General features: G+C 42.4%; 1 protein-coding gene across 13 annotated transcripts in view; it reads right to left on the bottom strand.

The window, feature by feature from the left end:
- The window catches only part of MAP4K3 (mitogen-activated protein kinase kinase kinase kinase 3), an 82017-nt gene extending 61938 nt beyond the window's left edge, over positions 1 to 20079 (bottom strand). For 9 of the 13 annotated variants that reach the window (XR_011140559.1, XM_068940491.1, XM_068940492.1 and 6 more), the window contains exons 1-4: positions 19777 to 20070; positions 9538 to 9595; positions 6875 to 6965; positions 1168 to 1232 (exon numbers count right to left, since the gene is read on the bottom strand). Coding sequence is in view for 11 of the 13 variants with exons in the window: in XM_068940491.1 (XP_068796592.1) it covers positions 1168 to 1232; positions 6875 to 6965; positions 9538 to 9595; positions 19777 to 19896 (334 nt within the window). In the remaining 2 variants the exon portion in view is untranslated. Of the gene's footprint in view, positions 1 to 1167; positions 1233 to 6874; positions 6966 to 9537; positions 9596 to 19100; positions 19397 to 19776 lie in introns of those variants that run through there. The other 4 variants (XR_011140560.1, XM_068940496.1, XM_068940498.1 and 1 more) reach the window with 4 other exon arrangements.
- Positions 20080 to 20165: the final 86 nt, after the last annotated feature.

The following is a 20165-nucleotide window of genomic DNA, read 5'->3' as shown; positions in this document are numbered from 1 at the left end:
GAGTGAAAGGCCCCTTTCTGGTCTTAATTCCTTTCCAATTAGTCACAGAGAAGCCAAAAGCCAGTTCCAACAGGAAGCCATTCCTGCACGACATTTGTTCGGGCATTTGTGTGACATGAGCTCACTTCCTGCTCTACAGGTGCCCCACATAAAACCTATTAGACACGATGCTCTTATCAACATTGACTGAGATGTAAGGGATTGACAAGGCTCTGCTCAAATGACTAAGCCATTAAAATAGCCCAAATTCGTAAACTGGTGCCTCGCTTTAACGGCATCGGAGATAAACATAAAAATGTATACAAGCTGTTTATACACAAGATAAGGATGCGAAGATACGAATGCAGAACGTCTTTGCAATTTGCAGTTTGGACCTGCTTCCTACCTGAAAAATACCACCTCAGAACCACTACTTGCTTATGGTATTTTCTCTTTCCTACGCATGCCCTACTGCCAGGGCGTTATAACCCCCTTAAAACTGATTTTGCCTCTTGAAAACCGGCAATCAATTGACTGACCCTCTCTTTACGCAATAGATTTACACCCCTCCCCTTGTTTTTTGACCACTTGTTGCACATAAGCCTAAAGCAAATATATAGGTCACCTTTGCTTTTCACATGCGTTGCATCTGGCAAAAAAAAAAAAAAAAAAAAAAAAGAGGCCCTCTTGGCCCTACTGCAACACAAATATACACAAAGTCACTGTTTGCAAAGCACAGGAGCACCCATGCTAATCAATCCATTTATCTAAGTATCTGTCTGTATGCAGTGGTATAGATTATATTAAGAGAAAGGTCGAAAGCTCAGAAACAAAATGGCTATGAAGTAAAACTGCACAAGTTTTTTTTGTTTTGTTTTCAAATATAATGCAACTTTGTTTAATTGTACACAGTTTTTAAAAAGTAGTGGTCAGCATATGAAGTGCTGAAGGAAGGAAATAATTTATGTTCTTTAAAAAACAAACAAACCAACCACACCCCCAAACTATGGTTAATTTCCTTTTGAACAAAAAGTCATGTAAATATAGAAATAAGCTACAGTTGACCTTCAATGGATTATTATGTATTCTAAGTTTAAGAGTCATCCTCTTCCATTCCAAAAGACTGTAATCATCTCCATTTCTGAAAGCTTTTACTTAGCTTTTTACAGAAGTATAGTTTTGACATACCATGATAAATGTCCTGTAGAGAGCCACCTCCACAAAACTCCATGCAAATCCATAGCTTGTCTCGTCTATAAAGGGAATAGACCATTCGTTAGCTGTCACACTTGAAAACAGCACCTCTGAAAGGTAAGTCTGAGGACTCAACCATCATGCAGCACAATACAACAAGCTCTGTAATATGAAAAAAACCAATCATATCAATGAACATGATTTAATCTTTATGGGATAATGCACTGTCAAAATAACAACTAATGAAATATCCAAAAATTATTCTAGTGTTTATAGGAGTAATGTGAACTGTATTAGTGGAATGTGTGCACACTAAATTTTGTGAAGACCAAAATGAAACACACGTCTACTGATAGCAGAGAGAATACAGATATTGGGTTCTCATTTCTTCCTCATTTTCACTTCTCCTCCACTTTTTTTAGAGCAGAGGCGGTAACACACAAAAAACCCAAAACAAACAGCCCCCCAACACAAAAAGCCCTAGCGATATCTCTCAACTCAATTCCTTCCACAACAAACGGAGCAAAGCTCTAGTCCACTTGTCAAAGCTAGGCACAGCGCAGTCCGTGCTACGGACAAGTGCCTGCCGAGATTACGTCTTTTCCCTCAAGAAGATCCACAGATATTTTTAGTAGTGGGGGAAGAGGGAAGCTCTTTCGACGCCTCTCTCCAAGGGAACTGATTCAGCCTGACTCACTGCACTCTCAGTAAAAGGTGATCTCCAGTTTAAGAACAGATAATCAGGCTGAAGGCCTCAAAGGAACAGTACAGTACAAAAGGCATAGTTACGGTTTCCGTCTTCTGTTTGCCCTCAGTAATAGGGCAGAAGTACCGAGCATGGCTGCAGAGAGGCTTTTTGGAGAGGAGAAAATCTGAGACGTGCCTGGTCATTCCTGGCAGTGGAAAGGAGCAGGAGAAAGAGCAATCGCATACAACCGCCTCCGGGTGGGCTGGGGCACAGGACAACCAAGGGAAAGACTGATGACTACTCCACAGCTTGCCCATGACCCCCGGTTCCGGGTTGCCTGCACTCAGGTTTTGTTACAACAGCAGAGAAACTGCTTTGGGAAATACCAATGTTCCTGGCAGTGTTCTGCAAGGCAACGGTGTAAATGCTGAGCTTATCCTCTGGGCTGGCACTTGCTAACATTTCTCACCAGCGGGTAACACTTAAGAAAGCTGCTGTTCCAAGACAGAACCGTCTTTCTTGGAAGTCTCTCCATGTCCCTCCTCCCTACCCTCCTCAAAGCAAAGCCCTGGTTGCTTCCTCCAGTGGAGGGAAAGATACTGTCGAGGCATTTCAGAGATTTTAGGCAACAGAAGTCACTCGCTCTTACTCCATACCTTTTGTAGGAGCTAAGAAAAGCACTGCTACTTTGACATAACATGAAAACTTTTCACTGAAATAAGGGACCAAAATCTGAAACTGAAACAGTCTCAGGTACCCGTGGAAGACATCAGAATTAGCAATGGCAGCAGGGGAGCACGAGTGAGAAAGGAGCACTGAAGACAGAGACACTCGCAAATCTCCTGTTCATTCCCCACAGAAGTACAGGACTGGGACAGGGACGCTTTTGGGGGCACTGGGCTCACAAAAGCCGCTCTTTCCCATGTGGCTGCATCCTGTTTTGATGCCAACAGCAAAAGCAGCATGGAAATGGGAAAAAGCTAGCACGACCCCCGCAGCCTCAGGAGAGCGTCGAGGAAGCTACCTTGCAACAAGAGCGCCCGCTCAGGAGGGAGCACCAAGGAGATGGGCCCAGTACGTTCGCACTCTCGCTTACTGCACGCTAACTTCCCACCACGGCCAAGCCCTACAGAAAAGGAAAACGTAAGAGGACCAGAAAAGGAGACTGCATTTCTAATTCACTATCTTGCCTTCTATTAACCTGCCACCTGAATCCGAAGCGCTTTGAGGCAGGTGAAGATCCGTGCCACGACAGTAACAAGGTACCCAGCCGCCTGCCTTTGCGGAGCATATGGCAAGCACAGCAAACGCAACGGAGACAGGATCAACAGTACCACTTAGTGTCTGCAACCTAACGCCTCCGTTCACAGCAAGGCAGAAATTGGACTCTCGGGAAAATCTGTATGTAAACAGAAGAAAAACATGGGGAACAGCATGCAAAGCAGCACCAAGTGTAGGATGATGATATTTTTCTTATCGTTCCTAGTATTTATTGAAAGATGCTGGCAAAACAAAAGGTCAGGCAATGAGCAGTCCCTTAAACACAGTTATTCATTATCCAGGAAAAAGAGAGCGGTATAGCATCTGTCAAAGAAAGGGGAGGGCACCGAGCAAGAATAAAGAAGAGCAGGTGCCTTAGTGTACGCGCTAAAATTAAATTCAGGGTCTACAAGGGTATATCTTGATGCCCTGAGCCTGGAGGAAAACACATCACAGCCCAAGAACAGTGTCATGAGGAGAGGCATCATTTCAACCTGAAAACTTGCATTAGAGCAGAAGGCAACGATGACATCTCTTCACCGACTATTCTCACACAAACTCATAAAAATTATCAGAAACAACTTTTTATTAGATATTCTAAACAATTCTCTCCCACTCTGACCGATAAGAAAAAACAGCCAATAAGACACCTGGATACTTTTGTCAATACTTCTACAAAACAAATAATCTTTCCTGCAAAAACAAACAGAAAAGGAACAGTCGCATTCTGGTCAGAAGTTCACGTGTTAGAAAAACAACTTAAGATAACTCCAACAGCATAACGGAGCTCCAGCCCTCCTTTCTTGTATGCCTCAAGTACCTCTTCTTTGTAAAACTACCTTCTTAAGAGGTTTGTAACAGTGACTTTCAGGTTTGCTGAGCATGCAAGCTTAATGTCACGTATCAGAAAAAAATGTCAACACAGCTTCCTTGCCAGGACTGTAGAAAGGTAAGAACAGCGAACTTCACCACCTGACAAGCTGTGAGCGGCTGTCAAACAGACTAGTAAGTCCATAAATTCAGACCCCCCCCCCAAAAAAAAAAAAAAAAAAATCTTTCACCTGACTTGATCGCTCACGTGCGAGACAAAGCCTGCCAATACTGAAAAGAACACAAGTAATTCACAGTTTAGGTTAACCTTAAAACTACCCTAAATATTGAAAACTGAAGTGCGGACGCTCCCAGCAGTTTGCAAGTACCAAGAAGGTTTGCAGCACCAAGCCCCTACATGTACATACACTCTAGCTGTGCGCGCAGCCGCGCAAACCTGCACGTAACGCAGCTTGCACATCAGCTCTGCGCTGAAGAAAGCATTAAGGCTGCCAAGACAAGCACCCTTCAAGCTCGGGAACGCCAGAACAGCCTGCCTTATTCATTTGATAACCACACTGCCCTCTTTGTGCGTGCATACACATGACGACACACGCAGGACACAATCCCATACTCTTGGCCGCATGACTCCCTGCTTTGCTCGGCGCCGAGCGCAGATGGTGTTCATCTAAGGAGGTACGCCACAGTTCGCTCTCCTCTTCAATCTTGTTCTGAAAGTTAATGCCCTCTTGGAAACTTCCTTCATGCTCCCCACTGAACTAGGTCGGTGAAGTACTAGTATGACCAGGTTTTCCACTACACCCCTTTGAAACAACTATAAAAATGGAGATAATTTAAAACACAGATCCTACTGGCTTGAATCATACCTGTAAGCGTGCAACACTTGCTTTCAGCAGGCAACGGCTAACAAGGCACTCGGACTGAGAGACGCAACGAATCCCCACGGGTGAGAAAATATGCTTCTGGTGAGTGGCCAGGGCCACTCAGGCCTCTGAATACAAGAGGCAGGGGGAAACCATCAAACTCTTCGGGACACCACTACTCTGCCTTCAGCACGAGACCTCCCCTCCTCCTTCACGCTCCTTGCCAGGACTCCAAGCTCTGGTACGCTCGCAACGCGGCCAATTTCCATTTGCTCCAACTGCACAGATATTCAGCGTCAAGGTGACTGAGAGCACAGGAAAGCGCTCCACCTTCTCCATTTCAGCATCGTGTCCCGGTTCCCTCCCGAACGAAACAAGGAGCCGCTTAACGTCAGCTGAGCAAACTGGGGGAGCGCACGCTCAGCTGCTCTGCAGCACGGCAAACACGCACCAAACCAGGTACTGCTGGCTGTCAGGAAAACCTTAACTCTAATAGATCTTGAACAAAAGTTTAAAAAAAAAAAAATGCAGTATTTCAGGAAGTGACTTTGAAAGTATTTTCAAAAGGAAAAGACATATTCCAAATACAAAAGCCACCTCCTGTCAAATATTAAATTCCTGCTTCAAGGATGGTGCACAAAAGCCTTCCAATAAAAAAAGTGACCGAGCTTTTTCATGTGAAAGTATCACCCGTTTCTTCCTAGCCCGAGTCTCCGAAACACCTGAAATATATAGCTGAAAAGCTTTAAGCTACAGCAGATAGCCATCATGGAACATTTCAACTTGAGCTGCTGAAGCCTAGTAAAGGTACGTGTAACTGAACTTGGCATCTTTCCATTAGGGACGGGGTCTCGCAACCTTGACAACATGCAGAGCCATCGTGTCCCACCTATGCTGTCCCCAAGCAGACAGAATATACATAACTATCTGAAATGAATCAAAAGCCTCTGAAACTGCATTAGAATGTATCACAGGTTTACACAGGCTTTTAAAAACCTCTGTGAGATGACTAAAATTATGACAGTATTAGGTTCACAAAGTCCATCAATAAAAAAGGTGCAGTCCTTACTACCAAACAGTTGATATATCTCGCATAAAACACGTATCAGGCTGTATTAAAAAGAATTATAATATCAAATGTCATTAAGACTTTGTCATCAATTTTCTAACTACAGAGACTTGGTAGGGAGCTTACTGCAGTTGCGTGGAGTTTATTGCAATTACGACAAGCAAGCATAACATCTTACAAAAGGGGCTATGAAAAATTAAAAAAGACAAAACAATCGAGATGTACGTTATTAGATATACTAAAGAACTACGCAGCTCAAGAGAGAAAAGCAAAGATTAAAGAACCAAAGACTTTTCTTAGATTTCAAGGCAAATTCAAAACACAATCACCAATGGGATTTTTAAAGGCTGCATAGTTTCCACTTTTGTGTGTTTCAATACGGAATTGTCTTTAAGACTTAAGGTAGCACTACTAAGCAAGGAGAGAGAGAGAGAGAGAGAGAAGAGAGAAAAAGAAAAGGAAAAAAGTGGAAAAAAAAAAAGCAAGCCCCAAACTTTTCTTCTCATAGACACTTTTATATGCCAACACCAGGAAAGTCAGAATATTCCTGAGAACTCTATTATGCAATGTGATTAAAAAATAAATATACACTTTTTTTTTTTTAAAAGTTTTGCAACTTTTAAGAGACTTTTCACTTAAAGAGATTTAAGAGATACTACAGACACCTACTATTTCTTTACACTTTTCACACTTCTGCTTAATTCTTCCATTTACATATTAAATTCAAAGCATTTCAATGATAACTCATTTCCACGGGAATGTGACTACTTTGTCACAGAAGGATTTTATCAAAAGAAACACACTTATTTATAGAGGGACACTTCAGTGAACAGAACAGATTTTAAGGTAAATGAAAAATATACAAGTGGATAATACAGATTTGGTAAAGTATCTTTTGCCTAAGCCTCCTTATGGACCTGCCCTTCCCAAGGAGTTATAGCGGCATTTTTTTTTTTTTTTTTTTTTACGAGCAAAAGAAACAAACCGTACCTGAGATAGCTGCCAAAATAAGCAACGATGTTTGGATGTTTACAGTCTTTCATCATAATGATTTCCTGCTGCACAACAGCAAAATCTTCTCCTGAAAAGTAGAAGAATAAATATTTTCACCAGCCTGCTCCATACCCGCCTCTCAACTAGACTTTCAGCACATGTTTTTAAAATAAACACTTGAATAATCAAAACTAATTATCTGCCAGTTCCACATATGTATAAATATAAGGCAGCTATAAATTAAGATTCATCAGCAAAGTTTTAGCAGTAAGAAACTGAACTCTTCAGATAATGAGGTCTCATTCCAGGCCAGATGGACTTCACATCTGCTATCTGATATCTCTTATGACATCGGCCATAGCTCTTTTTAAACTTTGTATTTTCCTCGAGACCCCACTGCGTCCATCTGCACATACCCTGTCATTAACCTAGGTTCTTAAAAACATGACAAACCTTGCTATTTTTGCCCATGTATCCAACTCATATCACATTCCTGAACAAAAAACATTCAACAGTACACTACTGCAACTTCGCAGTATACTCAGTGAGCACATTTTACGGACTGTGCATAACTTCTGTCCAGATAAAACACTGGCATAGTTTTGGCATTTACTTAAGCCTTACTATTTCATGCTTAGGTTGCACCTGTCCTTCTATAGAAAGTTCTTACCAGATGCATACATTATGAAAAACAAGTGCAAAGAACAAAACCCGAGATGCTTGCAAGAGAAGTTTTTGCTTTTGGGATATGTGCAGGTAAGGTAGGGATGTTTCGTAGGTAAGCTGGAGAGAGAGAAGGTAAAAAGATATCAAGATGTAAGAGAAGGTTGATAACAGAGCTTCTGCCCCCCCCCGCCCCAAAATACATATCAAATGTTATTTTGCATCTCATGCTGGGGCTCCTCTGAAATGTCTTAAGTCATCAGGGGAAACCATAGCCATTTTGCACTTGTTACTAATATTTTAATAGTAGTTCACTGGAGGTTTGTTTAGCTCCTAGACAAACACAGTTAAAAAAAAAAAAAAAAAACTCATCCTTATTAAATTTAAGGACTTCATAGGTAAAATAAGCATGAAGGTCTAAAAGAACAAAGAAACTAACTTCCTGAATAACTTATAAGAGACTCTTTAAGCAAACTGAAAAAAAACCAGGAAAATTCAAAGTCATCCTCTCATGATGAGCTATGTCAAAATTCTCCTTTTAGTGTAGTCATAGCACACTTTAGCATAACTTGAGAGCTTTCAAACCAGAGGCCAAAGCTATCGTCCAAAATCTCTGCATAGACAGCAAGCTTATGTGTATCAGTTACACAGCGGTTAATAAATTCCAAATGTAACACAAAATAACACTCCAGGAGAACTGGCCAAATTATTATTTAAGCAAATATTAGTTGTAAGTCTTTACCAAGACATTACCAAATTCTTGGTCGTCAATATGTTACCTTTTAACCACAGATCTGATACTCATATGCGTTCTATCTGCTGAAAGCAAATTTCAGACTGCAAGGTAACGTCACAGTCAACTCTTTCCTATTTGTGGTCTGTTGCTGATGGCTTAAAGTGTGCTATTGCTGCTCTTTCCTGGCTAGACCTTTAAACATGTGAATCCCTCCTTCCGAAGGGAGGCACAGCATTGCTGTTCGTTTCAGCCGGTTTAACGACCCAGCATCACGTTATGCACAGCCAAACATTTCAGTGATGGGAACCTCCATAAAAAGTTAAAACAGAAGAACTAGCCAAGATAACCTGAGACTCCAACTTTCAGTTGGAAGAAAAGATGCATTGTGAACATATACTTTTGGAATTAAAGAGCAAAATATTGTTCTGTTTTGGGAAAAAAAGTTATATATATGCACACACACACGACACATACATTTTTATTCACTTCCGGAAACAAGAGAAAACGGACAAAAGTAGTAACTTCTTTCCTTCTCGGGCTGCCTAGACCTTAAGGATAAAAGCAGGTAGTACTGAAAGCACTTCCCCCCCAACAGTAACCCGGAAATGGAACACCATCAGTGATGAGTTAAACAAAACACATGGACACGTTGCTTCCCAAAGTACAGTACTTGTGTTGAACAAGTCCAATCTGATTAATCAAACAGCACTCACATGCTGATAACTGAACTGTAAGGGAGATGAACTTTGTAAAATTAGAACGTATACGCAGTTCAAGCATAAATCGAGCACGCCCCAAAGTTTTAGCCTGAGTCTCCCAAGGAATTTCAGGAGCATACGCAATTCCTGGATGCTGTGGTTCACCTATCACTTCACCCGTCCTTCCTGATACTTCTCCAGCCAAGATCTTCTCTGTCTTGCAATCTTCCTCGTTTCTTTTGTTCTAAACAGGGTTTTGTATTACATGGGTTGGAAAGGCAGTACTTAAGACCGAAAAACCCAGGTCAAACTGAAATTTTAAATCAGCTTTCCTTTAACCGTCTTCCAGTTATGTTTTTTTCCTTCTCACATCTTGCTTGTCACCTTTTTTTTTTTTTTTTTTAAAAGGAACAACATAAATATTTAGCCCTACACGAGAAAGAAGGCAACAACAATCATCCCTTTTTCAAATAAGTGAACTCGATCGATTTCGTAAAAAATGTATTTTAAGCATGAAAATGTTTAGTTTCAGTAACTTATTATTTCACATGAGAAACACTTACCTGGTTCTAGCTTTATTACTTTAATTGCTGCTAGCTCACCCGTGTTAACATTTCGAGCCTACAAAAAAAAACAAAAAACACACAAGAAACAACTATTTAGAGAGCAGAACACAGCGATCAACTCTGCAATTTCAACTCGAGATTTTCTGACAATGCAGAGTCAAAGGGCAGCTCAGACACACAAGGGTCCAAAACAACGATTTTTTTTTAAAGCAAAAACAGTCTCAGCATGAGCCAATATATTAACATATCTTGTACGTTTATTTCAGGTAAGGTTAGATTTTTCTTCCAGATACACTATGCATTTTTTTTATTGACCTTACAGCATATATTTTCACTAGATAAGCACTGTTACCGAGTTATATTATATCCAAAACACTTGTTTAAAATAATCCATGTCTTTGCTTAATGACAGTAAACCGAACAGTAAGAATTCAGTGGCTAACATGCTTTTCTCCAATGCTCAACGCAAGGTCCTTTTGCCTGCTTTATTATACCCTCTTTTTTTTTTAAAAAAGATTTTAACTACCAAGTAATCTTTAGCCCTAGTCACGCGAGTCGATTGAAAGAAGTCAAGCATAGACATTTCTGGAAGAAAAACACTTTTGTAGAAAGTATTCTTCCAACAAAACTTCTCGAACTGGATTTATTTTCTAATGACAAAGCAAACTATCTCACAAAAATAATGAACAGCTGATTTGTACTGAGATCTTGAACTCTAACCTTTAAGTATGCTCAAGCAACATTGTGCAGGCACACAACAGGCCGGAATTACGCATGTCCTTGATTATGCTACATCTCCATTTTTAAATCCATAAGTAACTGAGCACTGAGATATTGCTTGAAAAGGAATTATAATAAACATGGACCCCAAAGCAGAAAAGCAGGGCCCATGGAGCATCAGGTGCTCTCCCCCGCACAAGAGGTGACTGCTTCTACCAAGAGAGGTGCCTTCTAGTGCAACCAAGAGAACAACACAACGCTTTCTGCTCTTCTTTTACTACCTGCCCCATGATCCTTACTGCCAGCCAGCGAGGGCATCCTCTCCTTCTGTAAGGGTGCTAAGAACACAAGCCAGCAAACGGAGGAGCGAGAAGCAAGCATTAGAACGGCCTTCCCCTCGTATACACAGCAACCTGATCTCAGCAGCACTGTGGCCAGCTTCAGCAGCAATTACTCAACAGCTCAGCTGCATCCAACACGAGGCTCCATCATGCTGAAGCATATGTTTTGCCAAATAAACAAGGAAGCTATGTTTTTACAAAGTCATTAAGAAACAACACAAAATATGACAATAATAATTCATCTTTTAGAACTGTTAGAATACCAAATGGGGGGAGGGGGACATTTCCCCCATATTTGCAGGATACTTCCCCTGCATCCAGCTACAAGGAGAGGGCAGCAAAGCTGCTCCCCAGCTCCAAAGCAGCGGCTCCTGGAGGATGCTTAGCGACTGCCTCTCCTCTCCCCGACGGAGACCCAGTACCCACTGCTGCGCCGCGCTGGACCGCCCCCAAGAGAGGGCACAAAAAGTGAAACTGGCCCTGGTTTTGCTTCCCCTCCCCTCCCCATCCACTTTCAAATGAAAGATCAGATCTGTAGCATTATTGTAAAAGTGAACGATGCAGATGGTTACCCACCTGTCCCGCTGCTAATGACCCCATTTTTAAGAGTTGCTTGGGGGCTCAAGAGCTGATGGCCTGGACGATTGGAATGGCCAATGCACATTTTCAAATACTTTTAAAAAAATTATTATTAAAGAAAACTGATCTATAGTACTAACTTTGCAAGGGTGCAGGACTCACCAAATGCTATAAGGTATTGATTTTTAACAGAGCAGCTTGAGAGCTGGCTCAGGAACCAGAAAGGGAAAAAAAGAGCAAGACAGAAACCAAAATGCTATAAAAAATATCCAGTGATGAAGTCCAGGAAGAAGTGCAGTGTGTGTTCCTGTGTTTAGAGCTCTGGATAGGTCCTAGCATAGCCGACATCCAGCCTCTCACTGTTCCTTGGTATGGCAACGCTTTTCAGTAATACTAGGCGTACAGGCATTTGCACGATAATTTCCACAGAGGTGGTTAAGAATAGATCCTAAGACTAGTGGGAACCCTAAAAAGTCAGAGAATAAAGCAGACTTGATAGATTGCAGAAAAAAGACAGTAAAAAAAAAAAAAAAAGGGGGTTTCTGGCAAGCTTCCCTGTGAGTCATTATTTGGTTACCCCACTCACAGCAGCGGTGTCTCCAATCCTTACCTTAGGGTGGAACAAAGACGCTGAAGACACAAAGGATAGCAAGAATAAGAGTCCCTTTTATCTGCACCAGAGAACAAGGGCAGCACAAGAGAGAACAAGGCATCACCAAAACGTGAGCAACAGATGTTTATTCCTGATTTTATTTCTTTCCCCAACACATTCTTCTCACAGGGAGAAATAAACATAGAGGCAAGATGTCCATGAATCAAAGGACAGTACTTTTTCAACTGCCAAGATTAACATTAAAGATTACTTAAGCTTTGACAAAAAGACTGTCAGGGAGCCTTGTTACCGCTAGTAGACCTGCTTCGGGGCAATGTGCACCAGCAGGATAATCAAGGAGACATAACTGCAGCAGATACAAGTGATGAGATCCTAAAGCTACGCACCCTACATTCAGTTGGGATGTGCAAGACTAAAACTGGAAAGCCATCAAATTTCAGAGGCTTCAGGGATATTGCTCATCCAACAGGAAAAATAAGATATTTGGTAAAAAATTTTTTACAATACGGTGTTCGGCTCCCAGGAATGTCTCTCCCTAGCTATGGCTTCACAGGTCACTATACTTGTGACCGCTAAAGCCAGATAGAAGGTGGGCAGGCAGCTGATAAGAATTTCAGAACAAAGCTGCTCAAAATACATGACGATACTTGTCACAAAGTCTTACGTAGCGGCGATGTCAGAAAACCATCCGTAGTAGACAGACGTATCTATAGAGACATCTATAGGAGGACATGCAAAATCCCAGCCAAAAGACTAGATTTTGAGTGGCAGGCGGCTTTGCCGAAACTATCCTGTCCACGTTCCACCCCCTTTCACCATAAAGGGGCTTCTTTTGAGAACAAGACACTGAAGAACTGTTCGAAACTGTGGGCAGGAAAGAACAAATGCTGTGTCTTTTCATTTTCAACTTAGATATTTATTTCTTTCCTCAACACCAGCAGTAACGTGACTCTTTGGCCAGCCAGTTGTACTTCGGACCAAAGTTCTCCTGCGTTCCTGAAAATCAGAAAGAAGGATCACAAAACCTGATTTAACTCAGGTTACCAATGCCTTCAGGAAAAGCAGGCTGCCAGTTCTTATGGGCATGAATTATTACTTAAGAAAATACGACTTGAAGTCGACAGTCTGAATAAATTACCAGTTTGTATCATACTCCATCTGAATTATCAGCATTGAAGGTGTTGTCACAAGTAAGAATGTGAATTGCCTTTGTTAATCTGGGTATAAAAGAGACATTGTCCTGATTGTAGTGACACAAGGGCTCCTTGCAAAGGCTGAAGATGAAGTACCTCTGACAGTTATCATTAGGTCTCATCAAATACCCTTAAAAATCACTGGTTGTAAAACGATTCCTTACCTGAGCTCATACAAACGACAGATCAAGGAGCGCTGGGCAGTTCAAGCTTTCTCAACACATGCTGAAAGTGGTAGCTGGCTTTGACTCTTACTTTGAGGGTACTTGTATACCGACCCTATGAGTAGGGTGAGGACACTGCCATATGCTTTCAATCAGTCTAATTGGGGTAGGTTTGCCGATTGCTTGACATTTTTGAGACTAGAGGATAAATTTGGGGTAGATGGCTGAAGAACCATTTCAAAAATATATTTCAGGGCTGGAAATCACAACCAAAAATTTTGGAGAGGCTCACACTCTTCTCTGTAAGGAAATATACATTCATTTTTGGCTTCTACTTGCACCCTAAGTGCTCTAATTCCTAGCCCTTTTGATGATCAGGCAAGAGCAAAAGCCAAGGACTGTTACTCTCATCCCTGTTTCTAAGAGCAGGAGCCTGCAACTAACTCCTACAAACACAGATTTCACAAATACTACCCCTGCTTTGCCATCATTACTGCAGTGTGACCCAAACATCATCTATCTAGAAATCAAAACCGTCGTACAACTCACCTGCCCATTCAACGAGGGAATTATGTCAATGCATTACGCAGGTTTTCCAGAAGTGAGGATACTGCGGTTTGCCCACAATGTCTGCATCAAGATGCAGTTACGGCATTAAACGCGTATAGTATTTGTGTATAGCATTTATACGATGTCTGCTCTGGAAAACTAAAAAGATGTACATGCTACCACTGGCTAAAAGAGCGACACGCTTCTGAAGGTCTAGACTACCGTGTCTTTGGGGGGGGGGGGGGGGGAAGGAACCAACCACCTTTTAGTCAAGCTGGGTAAGCACTACCTAATTAAACAGGAAATAATGGAAACAGTTACTAGCGTCTCTGCGACAACAGTAGGATGTCAGATCAAAACACTAAATAAAAACAGGCACCTATCAGAAATAAAAACTAAAAGTCTATTTTTTACTGTTACTGCATTATATAAAAATTCTTTAACCAAAACGCCTCACAACTGGAAAGACCTTTCTACTCTGAAACCGAGAACGACAAAGCAATGCAATACGGCAGTGCCCGGCTAGGATCTATTCAGGAAACACCAAGAGAGCAAAAGATGTGCGACATGCCTGAAAAGAAAAGGAAGGGAAAGAGAAAAGGAAGAGAAAAGTTATTATTTAGTACTACACCTAGTATACGCCACAACATTAAATTTAAAAAAAAAAAAAGGAGAGAGAGGTTCATGCAGTTGGACTAGTATAGATATAAAATCCAAGGTCCATGAGCTAAATCTCTGGCCAAGATTACATTTGTCCTTCACATGGAAGTTGGCAATATAACATCCCTAACGCTGCAACAAAAACTAGGCCAAAAAGCAACATCTAAAACGGTAACAACAGGCTGCATCTGACTACTTTAAGCGAGAATTGTCAAACAGAATTTAGACAAGCAATTACAGAGCAAGTTACTGCTTCATGGGATAGCTCACTCCATAGCACAAAAAGAGAAAAACTTCCTGATTGAGATTAGTTCAGCTCTTCAGGAAAACAGTTAGGTCTTGGGGGGTTTTTTTGGTTAGTTCTCTGCCCTGGCTCCAGAGTTAACACAGGGTAAGCTGTGCGAGCGTACAGCCAGGAATCAGGTTGGGAATCTCCCCTCTAGGGCAACCGTGAGCTGTTACATCAGTTTGCCCCATCTCACAGGATCACTGTTGCGATTAACAGGAGTCGAACCGCTCAGAGTTACAATAAAAATTATGAGGTTCCACATTCTAGTAGGAGGTATGATTACCAAAATCTGGTAGAACCACAATTTTAGAAAGGAACGCTTTGATGAAAGGGATGTTGTTAAACATAAAGATCCTAAATTAAGACAAAAAAATTCCCCAAGCACGGCATAGAGTCTTCTTTAGGAAACCACAGTCACAGACAGCAAAGCGGATACCACCCAATGCAGTAAAAACAGGATGGCAAAACATCCACCTGTCCGGCTGATCGGCAAGCTTCAAAAGACTATTAAAGCTGAAACAGAGATCCTTCTGAACAGTCATTTATTCTTAGTGAAGTCAATAGGAACTTGAACAGTAATAAGATATATCAAGAAAACAAGACTGAAATTGATATCAAAAAGCATACAACTAAAAGGCATTTAAAAAAAAAAAAAACACACCTCGGGACATAGTTTAAGTATTTGAGAAGCAGAGAACCCATAAAATAATTGATGGCTTACTGGATCACCATGGGAAAGAAAAGCAAGGAAAGGAAATGAGTTAATGGCACTCACGAGGAGAAGTGTGTGTGTGTCACTCTGCAAAATGGAAGGTTCTCCAAGTTAATCTGGTCTGGGCATGCTCTCTTCTAGCTATACATAGGAGTAATACCAGAAACCACAGAAAAGGTTCTGAACAAAGCTGATAGTAAAAGGGAGCAGGAGTCATGAGCTGCTCCTTAGAGATACCCAGAGGATACTCTGAAAGGATTTCAGAGGGAAACAACCGAGTTGGTAAGATGACTTCCCTCACTAAAAGACAGCTCCTATTCCAAATGACTGGACAACTGAAAAAAATATATGTATTTCCCCCCCCCCCTTTTTTTTTTTTTTTTTAAATGAGACCCAAGCAAAGAGCATCCTACAAAGTTCTAGATCTTCATCTGTTAACTGGTTGAAACTATAACGGAAGAACCAAAATACAACAGACATGATATTGTCGATACCCTGGCAGAGGAACAGTGATCTCACTAACTATCACAACTACTTGAATTTCAGTAAAGTGGGAAGTAAAGGAAGGTTTTCTTCTTTTTGTAACAAGTTTAAGATCTTCGGAAGGATCCGACCACACTAGATGAATGACCTGTAAGATGTCAACTGGAGCTCAGAGTTCATTAACCCAAAACAACGCTTATTTTTTAAGATGTGCTGTGATGTAAGCTAACGGTATCAAAAAAGGAAATGGATCTACAACTGCCTCAGAACACGCTTCAAATCTACGTGCAACTACGAGCAAACCCAAAGGTATTACGATGTACAGAACTGGACGGTGAATATGCAAGTTATAGCGCTGTTACGCAAATGATTAGTGCAGTCTCCCTAAGAATATTGTGTGCAGTACTTGTAACCCAGCCCCAAAAAGGACTGCATGAATGACAAAGGCCTTGGGAACAGGAACGATCACAATGGCAAGTTCATGCGAGGAGACAGAAAAGTCTTTCTACATTAGAGATGAAATGCAGAGCAAAAAGAATAAAGCAACCACTTTGTTGAACTCTAGAAATATTTCTTGAAACTCAGCAGGACAAAATAGTGTATCTTTTCCACAACAGAACATAACTCCTCTTTCACACTTTGCTCACCGTCCTACACAATGCAATTCTTCCTACCAGCGAACTACAGAAACACAGAAGGCAGCAATAACTCGTATGACAGCAGAACTAGTTTTCACCCTTGCTAGCAGGTGTCATTTTGGATGAGAAGATTTGATAAAAACCAAGAGTTTTGATAAAATCCAAGAATTGCCCTGACATGTAACTGCAATCAAAAAAAATCTAAGCTAGACTTTATATTGAAGTTAAGTTACTTGAGCAGTAAAATTTATTCAGATACAGAAAACCAAAAACCATACAAACGAAAACATGAGATGCAAAACTGAAGAACAGCTCAACTCCAGAAAAATCACTATTAGCAAACTGCCTCTCTGTGTTTTGTTACAGAAACATCAACTGTCTTACAAAGCAGTAATTTGATTTCATCGTTAACTCCTTTTAGCAGCCTTGAGAGGGGACATCTCCGGACAAGGGAACAGATTATTTCCAAGTCCTGTGTTTCACTTAAATTTGTAATGAAAACTTTGTAATTTTAATATTTTTATCTATCTATCTATCATGGCAACATAGCTGCAGTGAGGAAAAAAAAAAAAAAAGTATCTTTCATATCTCTTTCAAACCATCACTGAAAATAATATTATGTCCAGTATTTATGTTCCCATGATACATAGAAACTAAGGAATCTAGACCAAGCTTCATATCCTACAGCAAGCTTGCACTGGTGCTAGTTAGAAGAGACACTTAATTGTTGACTATGCGTAGATGACAGAACAAATTGCACGTCCAAGAAAAACAAAAAGACCTGTTACCTTCCTTACAACAAATTCATTATCACCTTTTCCAAGTCCTCTTTGAAAGCTGGCTTGTGGGAGGGCAGATGATTATAAAATATTGGCTTAAGTCAAAGATTCCTACTTTGCGGTGCACTAGCGTGTTTCCAGGTACCAGCCAAACAGCAGAACTCATAACAGTAGGATCTTATCAGTCTGACCAACATCCTCATTCCCTTTAGAGTCTCCTTAGTTCAGCCCACACCACAGGCTTTTACTTTATATTCTAAGATCTTCCAAAAAAAAAAAGAAAAAGCAGAGAGTCTATCTACTTTTTTTAAAAATCACATATTTTACTTACAAAACAGTAGGTTCATGCACTGTTACAACTCAGGTTGAAAGTCAAACTGAAAAGGACCAAGGAAGTAGATGCCAGCCTGCTCTGCTTTCAGCTCTTCAAAACTTTGCCAGGAAAGCAGGTTATGGAAAGGTCAGCATTTAACAAGAATGTCAACATAATGAGATTGTCATCTTATTAAAGCAATATAATTCCTACCAACTAACAGAAAAAATACGTGCCTACGTGGCTGTCCTAGCTAAGTGGGAAAAAAACACAGTTCTAAGACAATTTATATGGAATAGTCTGAGGCTTCCCAAAGTACACTCAGGCACCCGTGAATCAAGTTTGCTGAGATTTCACCACTGATGAGCACCATCACCACTTGGCAAACCTCAGCTTTGCACATTTATTTCCTCAAGCACAGACCAAGCTCATTTATGGAAGCCAGAACGAAGCAAATGAAAGAGGTTTTGTAGGGGGGGAAAAAAAAAAGACAAATTTAAGATAAAGCTCTTGTAAGCTCACTTGTGCATGACCCATAACACATTATTTGCTCTTTAGGACATTAAAAGTACCCTTCGTTATTGGTTTTGGTCTAGTTTTGTGCTCCTCTTCAAATGCACCTTGGAAAAGACCTGGCCTCAAAATGAAACAGGCAATAATTCATCCCAGGAGAAAAGCACATCTCATTTTCCCTACAGCGTCCACAACCTACACTACCTAATCAAAAAGCTAGAAAGTGCCCATCTCCGACTAATCTAGAAAGACAAATAATCATAATACCAGCCTAGCGTATCCACGCTCTGACATATCAACTTCTAGCTCAACCGTCACATGTAGACGGTGAACATAAACAAATCCATTCTGAGGAAGGAGAGGACTTATGCCTCAAAAAAAAAAAAGTTAACAGCAGCACCAACTATTGGCCGCTAACAGAGCAGTGAAAAGATGATTACAGCAATGGTTAGCAAGCACGATAATCCTCAAGGAACCCTCAACAAAGCCAATGAAACGTAACAGGTTTCACATGCATAGCGGTATTACAAATATAAATATTCATTCTACGGTTGGAGTTAACATCCTCAAAATTAAGCAGTAAACACAAATGACTTAGTTAATTTGCATACAACAAAACCGCGTGAAGAACACTCAACAAAATCTAATAAAAATGACATCACCAGAGTCAATAGGCCAGTTGCAAACTGCGCTAGAAATAAAGCTGAACACATCAAAATAACAGCTTGCAGAAAAACAAAAACAAAACATAGAGCATGAAGTGAATAGATATGAATAGTTAAAGCAGTAGTGCAGGATACAAATACTCAAAGAAAGCTGGCAAGGTGTGTGTGCGTAGGGGGGGAACCACAGAAAACCCTCTCTATTAACTAATTAATAAAGTAGGGAGTTAAGCACACTAGGAGTATAACAAGAGGATTTATTAGGTCCTGAAACTTTCACAACATCTAAGTGAGCTCAGATTAAGCCAAAACCGCCCCAGACCAGGCTTTGTTTCTAGCCACGCTCACTTACAGGCGAAGGTGGAATCAGCGCTGCTTCTGCGCGACCGAACCTCACGTTGTGGAAGACCTCTAAACGCCTCCTCGCCGTCTCACCTACCCATCCAGCTGGCTTAAGTAAACAAGCGCTGCGATGCCAAAGCCAGAAGAGCAGGCACTTGGACAACACACGGTTAGAACAACGCTTCCGACACAGCGCAGGCAATAAACTTCAGCTCTCCCCTCCGCTGTGCCGCGAACAGAAAGGTGACCAGGGCCGCAGCCCTACCAGAGGGACGGGGTGCCACATCACGCCAGCCCAGAGCTCAGCTGCATACACAGAACAGCAACGTACGTTACGGAGGAAGACGAAACGTCCAAGTAGCCTACTGCAAGCCGGCGGCACGGAGCGGGGCAGCGGCCGGGCCGGGCAGAGCCGAGGGCGACGCTGTCGCCGCTCCCTGGCACCGGCGTGGGGGGGGGGGGGTGGACACCTCGCTGCCTGGCAACGGGAAGAGCCCCCTCGGGGTGGGGGCGCTCCGTCGCTTGGCAACGGGACACTCTCCCCTCCAGGTTTTGTGGGGGGGGGGGCGACCCCGTTGCTTGGCAACGGGAGGAACCCACCCACCCACGGGGGGTGAGGTGCCGCTCAGCAACGGCTCCCCCCGCGGGAGAGTCCGGTGCTGACAGGGCCGCGGCGGGGCCGGTACCTTGTAGACGTCGCCGTAGGTGCCGCTGCCGATGCGCTGGATGAGCTCGAAGTCCTCCTGGGGGTTGCGCCGGGACAGGTCGCACACCCGCCCGCCACCGCCGCCGCCGCCGCCGCTCATGGTGCCGGGGGAGGCCCCGCTCGGCCGCGGCCCCCAGGGAGAGCGGGCGGGCGGGCGAGGGCTGGGGAAAGGGGAGGGTGAAGAGAGGAGGGAGGGGGGGGGAGGGAACCCGACACCGGAGCGCTCACCGCCTCCCCCCGGCCCGTTCGGGCAACATGGCGCCGCGCCGCCGCACCGCGCAAGCGCGCTGTCCCCCCCCCCGCCCCGACGCCGCTCCGCTCCAGCGGGGCGCCGCGCCTGCGCACGACGGCGGGAGGGAGCAGGGGCGG

This window comes from Struthio camelus, chromosome 3 (genome assembly GCF_040807025.1).
Source record: "Struthio camelus isolate bStrCam1 chromosome 3, bStrCam1.hap1, whole genome shotgun sequence".
NCBI classification, from domain to species: domain Eukaryota; kingdom Metazoa; phylum Chordata; class Aves; order Struthioniformes; family Struthionidae; genus Struthio; species Struthio camelus.
This window is presented reverse-complemented; position numbering and strand designations above follow the sequence as displayed.